At 43.4% G+C, this 13,612-nt stretch overlaps 1 protein-coding gene across 4 annotated transcripts in view; it reads right to left on the bottom strand.

The window, feature by feature from the left end:
* Positions 1 to 2,024: 2,024 nt before the first annotated feature.
* Positions 2,025 to 13,612, bottom strand: part of ADCY10 (adenylate cyclase 10) — a 93,428-nt gene continuing 81,840 nt past the window's right edge. For all 4 annotated transcript variants that reach the window (XM_059073630.2, XM_067030121.1, XM_067030128.1 and 1 more), the window contains 2 exons: positions 3,085 to 3,273; positions 2,025 to 2,515 (listed from right to left, as the gene is read on the bottom strand). In XM_059073630.2, the coding sequence (XP_058929613.2) occupies positions 2,354 to 2,515; positions 3,085 to 3,273 (351 nt within the window). In that variant the 3' untranslated portion in view covers positions 2,025 to 2,353. The remainder of the gene's footprint in view (positions 2,516 to 3,084; positions 3,274 to 13,612) is intronic.

The following is a 13,612-nucleotide window of genomic DNA, read 5'->3' on the forward strand; positions in this document are numbered from 1 at the left end:
CCTCTGTTTTCACTTTCTTTGATCAGTCCTTAGGGAATTACCTCATTGTACTTCTGGTAACAGGCTGCCCTCCCCATGTCGACCTCTTCCATCTTTGCTTTGGCTTGGTCAGAGGCCAATACAATAAACTGAAAGAAGCTTTGAAAATCTTGGAGGATGAAGGATTGTGGGCACAACCCAGCCCCCAGCTTCTCCCTGGAGGACTTCATCTGGGAGATGCTGGTAATGTAAATGAAAGGCTCTGCCCCAGGAGGGGGCGTGTGGGGGGGCCTGGAAGGACGGCACTTCACTTCCAGGACAGCACAGCCTCTGCAGAACAGAACCCCAGATGCTTGGCTGAGGACATCTCCTGGAAGCTCCATGTCAAACACCTCTCTGCTATAGACCAAGCGTTGCTCTCTCTTTTCTCCTCATGTGCACCCACTCTCCCTTACACACTCACCTATCTTCACCCACACTTGCCCTCCACCCTCACCTGGAAGGCACAGGGTAATCAAAATGACTTCGTGTCAGAGGCAGTTCAGCTAAGTCTTCAGAGATGTCTGGGTTTTGTGTGTGCTACTCTCTCCACCATGCTGTTTGCTGTGTACACACCTCTAGTATAATTACAGTGAAATATGGGCTAAGTGAGGTTGACTTGTGTGTCTGTTTCCTCTCCGGGACCTATGAGTTTACCAAGGTCAAGAATTGTGTCTTTTATGTCTTTGTGTCTTAATCTCTGGTACTTAATCAATGCCTGATGCATGGTGATCAGTCAAAAAAAATGTTAGTTGGATGAGTAAATAAGTGAATGATTAAGACGAATGTTATACAAAATAAGGAAGGCAATTAGAAAGCAAGGAATTTTTATGTAGTATATGGGACAAGTGTGCAACTTTCAGGATGACAGCTTTGAAGGGGACAATATTTATGCAAAGTTCAATATTTGATGCATTTGTTTAAAATCAGTCATCTGTCTAATACTAATTTTTTGCTTGTATGGCACAGTGTAATTTTTCAATTCCTTTTTACAACTTTATTATCTTACTCGATACCCATACCCAGTGCTGAAATAGAGAGGTTAGGTGATGAGCCCCCAAGAATAAGCTTGTGGCAGAGCTCATGTTAGAACCTAATGCTATGATCTCCTAGCCAGCTGTCCTTATCACCATGTCAGGGCCCAGGCCCCTGTAACTAACCTCCTGGTATCAACTGGGATTATCCAACCTCCTTAGTAGGACTCAGTTATATTACCAGGAGGAAAAACACAGCTTTGCCTTTTGCAGAAGGACAATGAAATACAGGCCTATGAAAGAATGCACCCACACGGGGCACTGCCTGTGGAAATCACTAGGAGAATTTGAGGTGTATGTTAAAGTCGGACACGTTGATGTCCATCAGAAGAACCTCTTTCCAGGATCAAAAGGTGACTAGAGTCAACAAAATAGAAATCCTGGGGCACCTGCTTGAGGAGGCCACCTGGGTCTGTGAAATGAGTGAACACGAGGGAGCTGCAGCAACGCAGAGAGGGGCTGAATCTACACGTGTTCCACATGAACCATCAGAGGCACAAAGTGCCTATAAGAACTGTTCCACCTGCCAACAAAGAGAGACAGTGACCACAGATGGCTCTAGGGCAGCTTCTCCAACATCTGGGAAATTAAGTTGAATGCTATGACTTTGCTAAATGTAGAAATATATCAACTCTAAGCATGTAAAAGATACATCAAAATTGCTAGTCTTTCCATTTAAAAATTTATTTCCAGGAGTTCCCTGGTGGCCTAGTGGTTAGGATTCTGGGCTTTCACGGCAGTGGCCTGGGTTCAATCCCTGGTCGGGGAACTGAGATCCCACAAGCCGTGCAGCCAAAAAAAAAAAAAAGTATTTCCACAGATATTTGATGCATGTGGTTAGAGGGGCTTTGGAGGCTGCAGTCACGCACAACAAAGAGGAATTTTTTCAAATCTTGCCCTTACAGACCATGAGGAGAATTTGCTATTTGTAAACCTGTGCTATATACAAAAGGTTAAACAACTGGACATTTAAAAAGAACCATTTTCAGTTTAATAGATTAACTAGAAGTGTATCTGTTGCAACATGTACCATTTTGATATTAAAACTTTTTGATCTGATACAATTTTTCATGGGCTGAAAATACACAGGTCAAGCTGAAACAACATGAAAGGCAAAGGGAATTTGTGTACAGCTGGGAGAAAGGAAAGCATGACACTCCCGGACCAACAGGTCTGGTTCTGTGTCTGGGACAGAAGGGAATATGCAGGAACCTGGATGGTGCTGCCTATAAAGAAAGGTTAATAATGGATAATCACAAGAGAATGAGTCTTACTAAAATCTTTGTTCTCTTCATGAAATGTTAGAAAGGATTGTCCAGGATATTAACTCTCATCAGGAATTTGTTTTTTTGAATATCCTTCATGTTTACCTTGCCTGATACAACTTTTTCCCATGGTGGGAGACTCAAGAGTGTCTGAAGCCACTGGTCTTCTGTTAACTCAGAGCCTGAGTACCACCATTCCTGAGAGGAGACAAAGAGAACGCAGAATTCATCAGTGCTCCTCAGCTTGTGTGGTCAAGAGTGGGGTAATCCCCAAATGGTCAAATGTCCCTGAGCTTTTAAAACCAGGCGAACCCACAGGCACACAATGAATTTGGCCACCCAAACTAGGATACTAACACATGACTCTTTAAATTAACACGTAGAAGTGTACATTCATTCACTTATTCAACAAATACCGAGTATAAGGCACTATGCTAGGGACCCAGTGGTTTTCGCATTCTAAGAGTTCACATTCTTGAAGGGAGGCAAGACATGGAACACAAAGTGGAATGTGGTGAGACCTACGAGAAGGTGGAGATCTTGCTAAAGGAGATTTGCAGGAGGGGAAGATCCCATGAGAACTCAAAGGGGAAGAGGAGGTGCAAATACCTGACCTATGGACGTGTCACCCCTTTCAGTAAGGGTCCAGAAAAGCCTCTGATGGCCTTTCACACCTGGTGAAACCCAGCCAGGCAGTGGGCTTCCGGGGCTCCTTCGCATCCCCTGTGAGCATCCCCTTCCCCAGCTTTCTAGCTGATGCTACATACTTTGCTCATGTTCAGCCAGCATTTCTCCAGCACATTCCCTTGTGTTTCACAGAGCTGTAAGGCTGTGTTCAGGAAGAGGCTGCAGTTCTGCCCATCTCCCATTAGTATACAGACATAGGCCATCAGGTGGTAGAGCCTTGGGTAGAAGACAGGCCCAGTGGTATTTTGAGCCACCAGATTCTCCAAGTTCTAAAGAAAAAAGCAACATATCAGAATCAGAAACGGGTCCTTGACTGGAAAGATTTTTCCTTCTCAGATGATTTGGGATCATTTCAAGGGTATAAGCAATCAATTGAAAAAGCAGATTACAGAGACATACGTAGAAAGTAGTGGAGATTAGATGATAAATGTCAGGTAGAGTAGCCCCAGTGTGGCCTACCCAGACCAAGAATGTGATATAGGTGGGCTCAGTAACCCTTGCTGGCAACCACTTTTTAAAAATGAAACTAGGTCCCCCTGAAACTCAGTTCCCCTGCTGAGTTTATGATTAACCTCTCTATCTAAAACTTTATTCTCTTTCTTGTCCTGCCTCCCTGTTCCCCCCAGGATTGAGGAGTATCAAACAAAGGGGGTGACTGAAACTAAGCAGGACCCTGCAGGGCTCTCCCACATACAAAAGCCCTTCTGTGTCCCCTGTTTCCTGTTTGTAGAAAAGGGCTTTGGTCTTCTAGGCCTTCCCTGAGTTCCAAAGGGCAGACTCAAGCAGTTACTGATTAGGGAAGTGAGGGGATACAGGAAAACAGTCAAGAAACAATAGTTCAGTGATAAAACAGAGTCCTAGCTCCTCCTCAAGGGATATACATCACAATCTGATACATATCTTTGAGTTCTTCTGCAGGAACTAAGATCCCCACCCAGGTAGAGGATTGTGACTACATGCTGACTACAAGATACAGACCCAGACTGGTTGGAACCAGAAGGTTGACAATTAAGATTCCTGAAACACTGCCCTATTATATCACCACCAGCCAATCAGAATAAAGTCATGTACCCTGCAGCCTTCACCCCAAAATGTTGCCTTTAAAAACCCTTCTCTGAGGGACTTCCCTGGTGGTCCAGTGGTTAAGAATCCGCCTTCCAGTGCAGGGGACATGGGTTTGATTCCTGGTCAGGGAACTAAGATCCCACATGCTGCGGGGCAACTAAGCCTGTGCACTCTACAGCCTGTGCACCACAACTAGAGAGCCTATGCGCTGCAACCAGTGAGCCTGAGCACTCTAGAACCCGCATATCACGACGAAGATCCCACGTGTGCCGCAACTAAGACCTAACGCAGCCAAATAAATAAATAAATATTTTAAAAAATAAAAATTGGGCTTCCCTGGTGGCACAGTGGTTGAGAATCCGCCTGCCGATGCAGGAGACACGGGTTCGTGCCCTGGTCCGGGAAGATCCCACATGCCGCGGAGCAACTAAGCCCGTGAGCCATGGCCGCTGAGCCTGTGCGTCCGGAGCCTGTGCTCCGCAACGGGAGAGGCCACAACAGTGAGAGGCCCGCATACCGCAAAAAGAAAAAAAAAAAAATAAATAAAAAAAAAATAAAAATAAAAACCCTTCCCTGAAAATCTTTGGGGAGTTTGGGTCTTTTGAACATGAGCCGCCCATTCTCCTTGCTGGGCCTGACAATAAATGCTGTACTTTCCTTCACCACTACCTGGTGTCAGTAAATTGGCTTTGCTGTGTGGTGGGCAAGCAGACCCAAGTTCAGTTCAGTAACAATAACAACAAAACCACAATATTTTCTTTTGATTACCAAAGCAATATAAGTTAATTTTCAAAATTTAGAGAATTATACCTCAATTGAAAAAAAAATGTAGACATTGGAGAGGGGGAAAAGGGAAAAATGAACAAACAACTCAGAATTCAGGGAAAAAATGAGGATAGAAAAAAAAAATCACTCGTAACCGTAACACCTAAAAAGAAATCTTTTCACATTTGGATACATACTCTCCCGTTTTTTTATTTCTTTGCTGTGGACAGGGAATGTTGCCCACCATCACAGTTCTACAAAAATCAAGCCATTAGCCACTGCAGCCACCCACTGATGGTGGGGCCTGAGAAAAACAGGAAGCATTATCCAAAACAGGAAGTTTTGGATACTGGCCATAGATAGTTAAGATGCATATCTAAGGAATAATTTCAATGAACCCAGATCTTTCCATCTTCCGTACACAGAAAAGTGCTAAAGTTATTAACTTGAGATATCTGTTCTTTGTGACTAGCAGTAATCTTTTGATGTTCTTCCCAAGAAAAAACTCCTATATATCCTGTCTCCTTCCTTACTTCTTCAGAGCAGTTACTCAAAAGCTATCTGAGAGGCCATCCTCCAGGCTACAGCTATAGTCCTCAGTAAGATCCCCGAAGAAAATTTAACTTGCAACTTTTAGGTTGTGTGTTTTTCTTCAGTCGCCACTGCCTATCACTTACACACACACACACACACACACACACACACACACACACACACACACTCATACCCACCACAACTGAGATCATACTGAAACAGGAGGGAAGGGGGCAGGGAGCAATCTTTGAAAGAATAACATAGCCCAAGGACATGACATAAACTGATTAAAACCAAATGGGTCCAAGATGGTGGACAAGTCGACTTCTACTAGACCTTGAGCCTCAGTATACACTCACTGTAATACATCAGCAAGCTAAATGACACACCCACAGGTACCATGACAGTTCCAAGGATCCATAAGGATCAAAAAGTGGGCAGTGGCCCAATTCCTGGAAATCCCCACCTCTTCCCTGAAATAGCTGGAATACTCCTCCCACTCATTAGCCTATGAAATTACCCACCCCTATAAAAACTGACAACCCCCATACCCTGGTGCCTTTCTCACCTTCTGAGATGGTCCACACTCTGTCTGTGGAGTGTGTTTCTCTCTAAATAAATCCACTTCTTACCTATCACTTTGTCTCTCACTGAATTTTCTGAGATTAGACATCAAAAACCTGAGCTTAAGTAAGCCCTGAAACCAGGTGTGTGATCTCAGTTGGAAGACTGTGGGTTTTGGCTGGGTTCAAGTCCCGGCACGTGGGCTCTAGTCCCAATCTGAGGTGCATAGTTTCAAAATTAATCACCAATACAGTAACATTTTTTTCTCGTTTAGCACCACGTTATGAATATTTTCCAATGACATGATTCTTTTTTTCCTTTTCTTTTTTTAACATCTTTATTGAGGTATAATTGCTTTACTTTGTTGTGTTAGTTGCTGCTGTATAACAAAGTGAATCAGCTATATGTATACATATATCCCCATAACCCCTCCCTCTGGGGTCTCCCTCCCACCCTCCCTATCCCACCCCTCTAGGTGGTCACAAGGCACCGAGTTGATCTCCCTGTGCTATGCAGCTGTTTCCCACTAGCTATCTATTTTACATTTGGTAGTGTATATATGTCAGTGCTACTCTCTCACTTCGTTCCAGCTTACTCTTCCCCCTCCCCGTGTCCTCAAGTCCATTCTCTACGTCTGTGTCTTTATTACAGTCCTGCCCTTAGGTTCATCAGAATCATTTCTTTTTTAGATTCCATATATATGTGTTAGCATATGGTATTTGTTTTTCTCTTTCTGACTTCCTTCACTCTGTAGGACAGACTCTAGGTCTGTCCATCCACCTCAGTACAAATAACTCACTTTTGTTTCTTTTTATGGCTGAGTAATACTCCATTGTATACATGTGCCACATCTTTATCTACTCATCTGTCAATGGACACTTAGATTGCTTCCATGTCCTGGCTATTGTAAATAGTGCTGCAATGAACATTGTGGTACATCTCTCTTTTTGAATTATGGTTTTCTCAGGGTATATGCCCAGTAGTGGGATTGGTGGGTCGTATGGTAGTTCTATTTGTAGTTTTTTAAGGAACGTCCATACTGTTCTCTATAGTGGCTGTATCAATTTACATTCCCACCAACAGTGCAACAGGATTCCCTTTTCTCCACACCCTCTCCAGCATTTATTGTTTGTAGATTTTTTGATGATGGCCATTCTGACCAGTGTGAGGTGATACCTTCATTGTAGTTTTGATTTGCGTTTCTCTAATGATTAGTGATGTTGAGCATCCTTTCATGTGTTTGTTGATAATCTGTATATCTTCTTGGAAGAAATGTCTATTTAAGTCTTCTGCCCATTTTTTTTTTTTTTTGCGGTACGCGGGCCTCTCACTGCTGTGTCCTCTCCCATTGCGGAGCACAGGCTCCGGACGCGCAGGCCCAGCGGCCATGGCTCACGGGCCCAGCCGCTCCGCGGCATGTGGGATCTTCCTGGACCAGGGCATGAACCCACGCCCCCTGCATTGGCAGGCAGACTCTCAACCACTGTGCCACCAGGGAAACTCCTGCCCATTTTTTGATTGGGTTGTTTGTTTTTTTGATATGAGCTGCATGAGCTGCTTGTATATTTTGGAGATTAATCCTTTGTCAGTTTCTTTGTTTGCAAATATTTTCTCCCGTTCTGAGGGTTGTCTTTTTCTCTTGTTTATGGTTTCCTTTGCTGTGCAAAAGCTTTGAAGTTTCATTAGGTCCCCTTTGTTTCTTTTTGTTTTTATTTCCATTTCTCTAGGAGGTGAGTCAAAAAGGATCTTGTTGTGATTTATGTCATAGAGTGTTCTGCCTAGGTTTTCTTCTAAGATTTTATAGTGTCTGGCCTTACATTTAGGTCTTTAATCCATTGGGAATTTATTTTTGTGTATGGTGTTAGGAAGTGTTCTAATTTCCTTCTTTTACATGTAGCTGTCCAGTTTTCCCAGCACCACTTATTGAAGAGGCTGTCTTTTCTCCATTTTATATTCTTGCCTCCTTTGTCAAAGATAAGGTGACCATATGTTCGTGGGTTTATCTCTGTGCTTTCTATCCTGTTCCATTGATCTGTATTTCTGTTTCTGTGCCAGTACCATACTGTCTTGATTACTGTAGCTTTGCAGTATAGTCTGAAGTCAGGGAGCCTGATTCTTCCAGCTCCGTTTTTCTTTCACAAGATTGCTTTGGCAATTCAGGGTCTTCGGCGTTTCCATACAAATTGTGAAATTTTTTTGTTCTAGTTCTGTGAAAAATGCCATTGGTAGTTTGATAGGGATTGCATTGAATCTGTACACTGCTTTGGGTAGTATAGTCATTTTCACAATGTTGATTCTTCCAATCCAAGAACATGGTATATCTTTCCATCTGTTTGTATCACCTTTAATTTCTTTCATCAGTGTCTTATACTTTTCTGCATACAGGTCTTTTGCCTCCTTAGGTAGGTTAATTCCTAGGTATTTTATTCTTTTTGTTGCAATGGTAAATGGGAGTGTTTCCTTAATGTCTCTTTCAGATATTTTGTCATCAGTGTATAGGAATGCAAGAGATTTCTGTGCATTAATTTTGTATCCTGCTACTTTACCAAATTCACTGATTAGTTCTAGTAGTTTTCTGGTAGCATCTTTTGTTTTGTGTGTGTGTGGTATGCGGGCCTCTCACTGTGTGGCCTCTCCCGTTGCGGAGCACAGGCTCCAGACGCGCAGGCTCAGTGGCCGTGGCACACGGGCCCAGTCGCTCTGTGGCATGTGGGATCTTCCCGGACCAGGGCACGAACCCGTATCCCCTGCATTGGCAGGCAGACTCTCAACCACTGCGCCACCAGGGAAGCCCTCTGGAAGCATCTTTAGGATTCTCCATGTATAGTATCACGTCATGTGCAAACAGTGACAGTTTTACTTCTTCTTTTCTGATTTGGATTCCTTTTATTTCTTTTTCTTCTCTGATTGCTGTGGCCAAAACTTCCAAAACTATGTTGAATAATAGTGGTGAGAGTGGGCAACCTTGTCTTGTTCCTGATCTTAGTGGAAATGGTTTCAATTTTTCACCATTGAGAATGATGATCCCTTGATCATTATGTAGTGACCTTCTTTGTCTCTTGTAATAGTCTTTATTTTAAAGTCTATTTTGTCTGATATGAGAATTGTTATGCCAGCTTTCTTTCAATTTCCATTAGCATAGAATATCTTTTTCCATCCCCTCACTTTCAGTCTGTATGTGTCCCTAGGTCTGAAATGGGTCTCTTGTAGACAGCATATATATGGGTCTTTTTTCGCATACATTCAGCCAGGCTATGTCTTTTAGTTGGAGCATTTAATCCATTTACATTTAAGGTAATTATCCATATGTATGTTCCTATTACCATTTTCTTAATTGTTTTGGCTTTGTTATTGTAGGTCTTTTCCTTCTCTTGCGTTTCCCACTTAGAGAAGTTCCTTTAGAATTTGCTGTAAAGCTGGTTTGGTGGTGTTGAATTCTCTTAGCTTTTGCTTGTCTGTAAAGGTTTTAATTTTTCCGTTGAATCTGAATGAGATCCTTGCTGGGTAGAGTAATCTTGGTTGTAGGGTTTTTCCTTTCACACTTTAAATATGTCCTGCCACTCCCTTCTAGCTTACAGAGTTTCTGCTGAAAGATCAGCTGTTATACTTATGGTGATTCCCTTGTATGTTATTTGTTGCTTTTCCCTTCCTGCTTTTAATATTTTTTCTTTGTATTTAAATTTTGATGGTTTGATTAATATGTGTCTTGGCTTGTTTCTCCTTGGATTTATCCTGTCTGAGACTCTCTGCATTTCCTGGACTTGATTGACTGTTTCCTTTCCCATATTAGGTGATTTATTCTGACCAAGATGCCATCCCTTGAGCACCGGCTAAGGGATTATTCAAATAAGCAGTTAAAATGCAGTGGGGAAGTTTTCAACTATAATCTCTTCAAAGATTTTCTCAGTCCCTTTATTTTTCTCTTCTTCTTCTGGGACCCCTATAATTCGAATGTTGTTGTGTTTAATGTTGTCCCAGGGATCTCTGATACTGTCCTCAATTCTTTTCATTCTTTTTTCTTTATTCTGCTCTGTGTTAGTTATTTCCACTATTTTATCTTCCAGGTCACTTATCCATTCTTCTGCCTCAGTTATTCTGCTATTGATTCCTTCTGGAGAATTTTTAATTTCATTTATTGTGTTGTTCATCATTGTTTGTTTGTCCTTTAGTTCTTCTAGGTCCTTGTGAAACATTTCTTGTATTTTCTCCATTCTATTTCCAAGATTTTGGATCATCTTTACTATCATTACTGTGAATTTTTTTTCAGGTAGGCTGCCTATTTCCTCTTCATTTGTTTGGTCTGTTGGGTTTTTACCTTGCTCCTTCATCTGCTGTGTATTTCTCTGTCTTCTCATTTTGCTTAATTTATTGTGTTTGGGGCTTCCCTGGTGGCACAGTGGTTGAGAGTCCACCTGCCAGTGCAGGGGACATGGGTTCGGGCCCTGCCTGGGGGATCCCACATGCCGTGGAGTGGCTGGGCCCTTTCGCCACAGCTGCTGGGGCTTGCACGCCTGGAGCCCATGTTCCGCAAGACAGAAGCCACCGCAATGAGAAGTCTACCCACTGCGATGGAGGGTGGCCCCTGCTCACCGCAACTGGAGAGGGCCTGCGCACAGTGGCGGGGACCCAGCGCAGCCAAAAATAAATAAATAAATGCATTAAAAAAACTTTTTCTAAAAAAAAGAATTAATTGTGTTTGGGGGTCTCCTTTTCACAGGCTGCAGGTTTGTAGTTCCCATTGTTTTAGGCGTCTGCCCCCAGTGGGTAAATTTGGTTCAGTGGGTTGTGTCGGCTTCCTAGTGGAGGGGACTGGTGCTGTGTTCTTGTGGATGACGCTGGATCTTGTCTTTCTGGTGAGCAGGACCATGTCTGGTGGTGTGTTTGGGGGTGTCTGTGAACTTAGTATGATTTTAGACAGCCTCTCTGCTAATGGGTGGGGTTGTGTTCCTGTCTTGCTAGTTGTTTGGCATGGGGTGTCCAGCACTGGAGCTTGATGGTCATTGAGTGGAGCTGGGTCTTAGTGTTGAGACGGAGATCACTGGAAGAGCTCTCGCCAATTGACATTACGTGGGGCCAGGAGGTCTCCGGTGGTCCAATGTCCTGAACCCGGCTCTCCCCCACCTCAGAGGATCAGGCCTGACACTTGCTGGAGCACCAAGACCCTGTCAGCCACATGGCATAGACAACTGTGGTAAAAATCTGGCTGGTATCTTGGATTTTTCTTTGCTGGGTGATTTATCCTGAGCAAAATGCCATCCCTTGAGCACCAGCTAAGGGAGTATTCAAATAAGCAGTTAAAATGCAGTGCAGGCAACATGGGAATGAGGATCCTCAGGGATCCAAAAGCAGGAACTTCTTAATTTCTCCTGGAAAATGTGGAAGGGATGTGAGATCTGAAGGAAGAAGACATGGCCAGACAAACAACGTTGAAGGAAAGCAGATTATATATATATAAAGGCGCTAGACAAGGGTGGATGGCTGTTGCAAGAATTAAAAATAGTTCTGAAAGTTTGAAGAGTAGATTTGGGTAAAGGGAGTTAAAGAAAATCTGGAAATGAAGCTGAGGTGACATGCAGATGCTCTATCTTAAAGGGCTCTTTTCAACGACATGATTCTTTTACATCAGATCTCACAAATTCAAATGCTGACAGAGCTGGGCAAGAAACATAAATAAGAGGCTGAATGTAGCAAGATAAGAAGCAGAGGGGATTATGTCATACTGGAGAGGGTATGCCCTAAATGTCACCCCTTGTCAATTCCAGCCAGTAGCTGCCCTTTAGGATTGGGGCCTAGAGTCACCAGATACTCCAATTTTTAAAAGAAGAGTAAGAAATTCAGATTTTTTTTTTAATGTGAAAGTATCCAAGGGACTTCCCTGGTGGTCCAGTGGTAAAGAATCCACCTTACAATGCGGGGGATATGGGTTCGATCCCTGGTCAGGGAACTAAGATCCCACATGCTGTGGGGCAAATAAGCCCATGCGCCACAACTACTGAGCTCACATGCCTCTACTAGAGAGCCCGCATGCCACAAACTACAGAGCCCACGTGCTCTGGAGCCTGAGCGCCACAACTAGAGAGAGAAAAACCCTCATGCCACAACTAGAGAGAAGCCCGTGTGCCATAACGAAGAGCCCATGCGCTGCAATGAAAAGATCCCTCATGCTGCAACGAAGACCCAATGCAGCCAAAAATAAATAAAATATCTTTAAAAGAAAAGAAAAGAAAAAACAATCCCAATGTTTAAATATACCATTTCTGACTTAACCAATATTCTTGAAAGGCATATGATTTTTATTTTCCCCTAGTTTTTTAAATACTATAAACCTGAGATCCACATCTTTATAGATAAACTTTTTTTTTTTTTTTTTTTTTTTTTCGGTACGCGGGCCTCTCACTGTTGTGGCCTCTCCCGTTGCGGAGCACAGGCTCCGGACGCGCAGGCTCAGCAGCCACGGCTCACGGGCCCAGCCGCTCTGCGGCATGTGGGATCTTCCCGGACCGGGGCGCGAACCCGTGTCCCCTGCATCGGCAGGTGGGCTCTCAACCACTGCGCCACCAGGGAAGCCCTAGATAAACTTTTGTTTGCCGTCTGATTATTTCCTTAGGTTAGCTCCTAGGAGGAGAATTAAATGATGTGCATATTTTAAAGCTATCCATGCCTTTTGCCAGAATGCTCTCTAGAAAGTTTATGAGAGTCCTTCAGCATATGAATGTCTCCTCTCATGTCTTTGCTAACTTGATAGTCAACAATACAATGTCTTTTTCTTTTATTGCATTTACTTCAATTTCATAGTAATGGATTGAAACATTGAGTTTTCCTGACTAAACTGTTACATGTTTATTTTGTCTATCAATTATTTATTCAAGAAACTAAAGATCTACTGTGTGTAATCAAGCAGGACCCAATGGGGTCTTCTTGGGACAGACCTCTCCCACCATGTCCTCTGTCTTCCTCTTGTTTGTAGAAAAGCTGTAGTCTCCCAGGCCTCCCCTGAGGCACAAAAGCCCGGCTCAAGAATTAATGATTGAAAGGATATGACCATGTAGTGACAAAAATGGCAGTTGGGCCAGGAGCACTAGTAACAATTTAAACAGTACATCAGCCATATGGCAGTCACAGAATCTTTAGTTCTCTATGAAGTAACTAGATAACAGTACCTGTTGCACATTTCCTGAGTTGTTTTATAGATGTTAGAAGTTAACTACTTAATGACCATGAGATATAGCCCCCAGACCTTCTGGAGCCTGAGAATTGATGACGTTAACCCCTGTGACACTGCCCTGTTACCTCACCATCAATCAGTCAGAGAAATGTGTACAAGCTGATCACATACTCTGTGAATCTTCTCCCTCACCTTGCCTTTAAAAATGCTTCCCGGGCTTCCGTGGTGGCGCAGTGGTTGAAAAATCCGCCTGCCGATGCAGGGGACACGGGTTCGTGCCCCGGTCCGGGAAGATCCCACGTGCCGCCGAGCGGCTGGGCCCATGAGCCATGGCCACTGAGCCTGCGCGTCCGGAGCCTGTGCTCCGCAACGGGAGAGGCCACAACAGTGAGAGGCCCGCCGTAACGCAAAATAAATAAATAAATAAATAAATAAATAAAAATGCTTCCCTGAAACCTTTTGGGGAGTTTGGGTTTTTTGAGCATTAGGTGCCCCAGACTCCTTGTCTGGCACCT

This window comes from Kogia breviceps, chromosome 1 (assembly GCF_026419965.1).
Source record: "Kogia breviceps isolate mKogBre1 chromosome 1, mKogBre1 haplotype 1, whole genome shotgun sequence".
NCBI lineage: Eukaryota > Metazoa > Chordata > Mammalia > Artiodactyla > Physeteridae > Kogia > Kogia breviceps.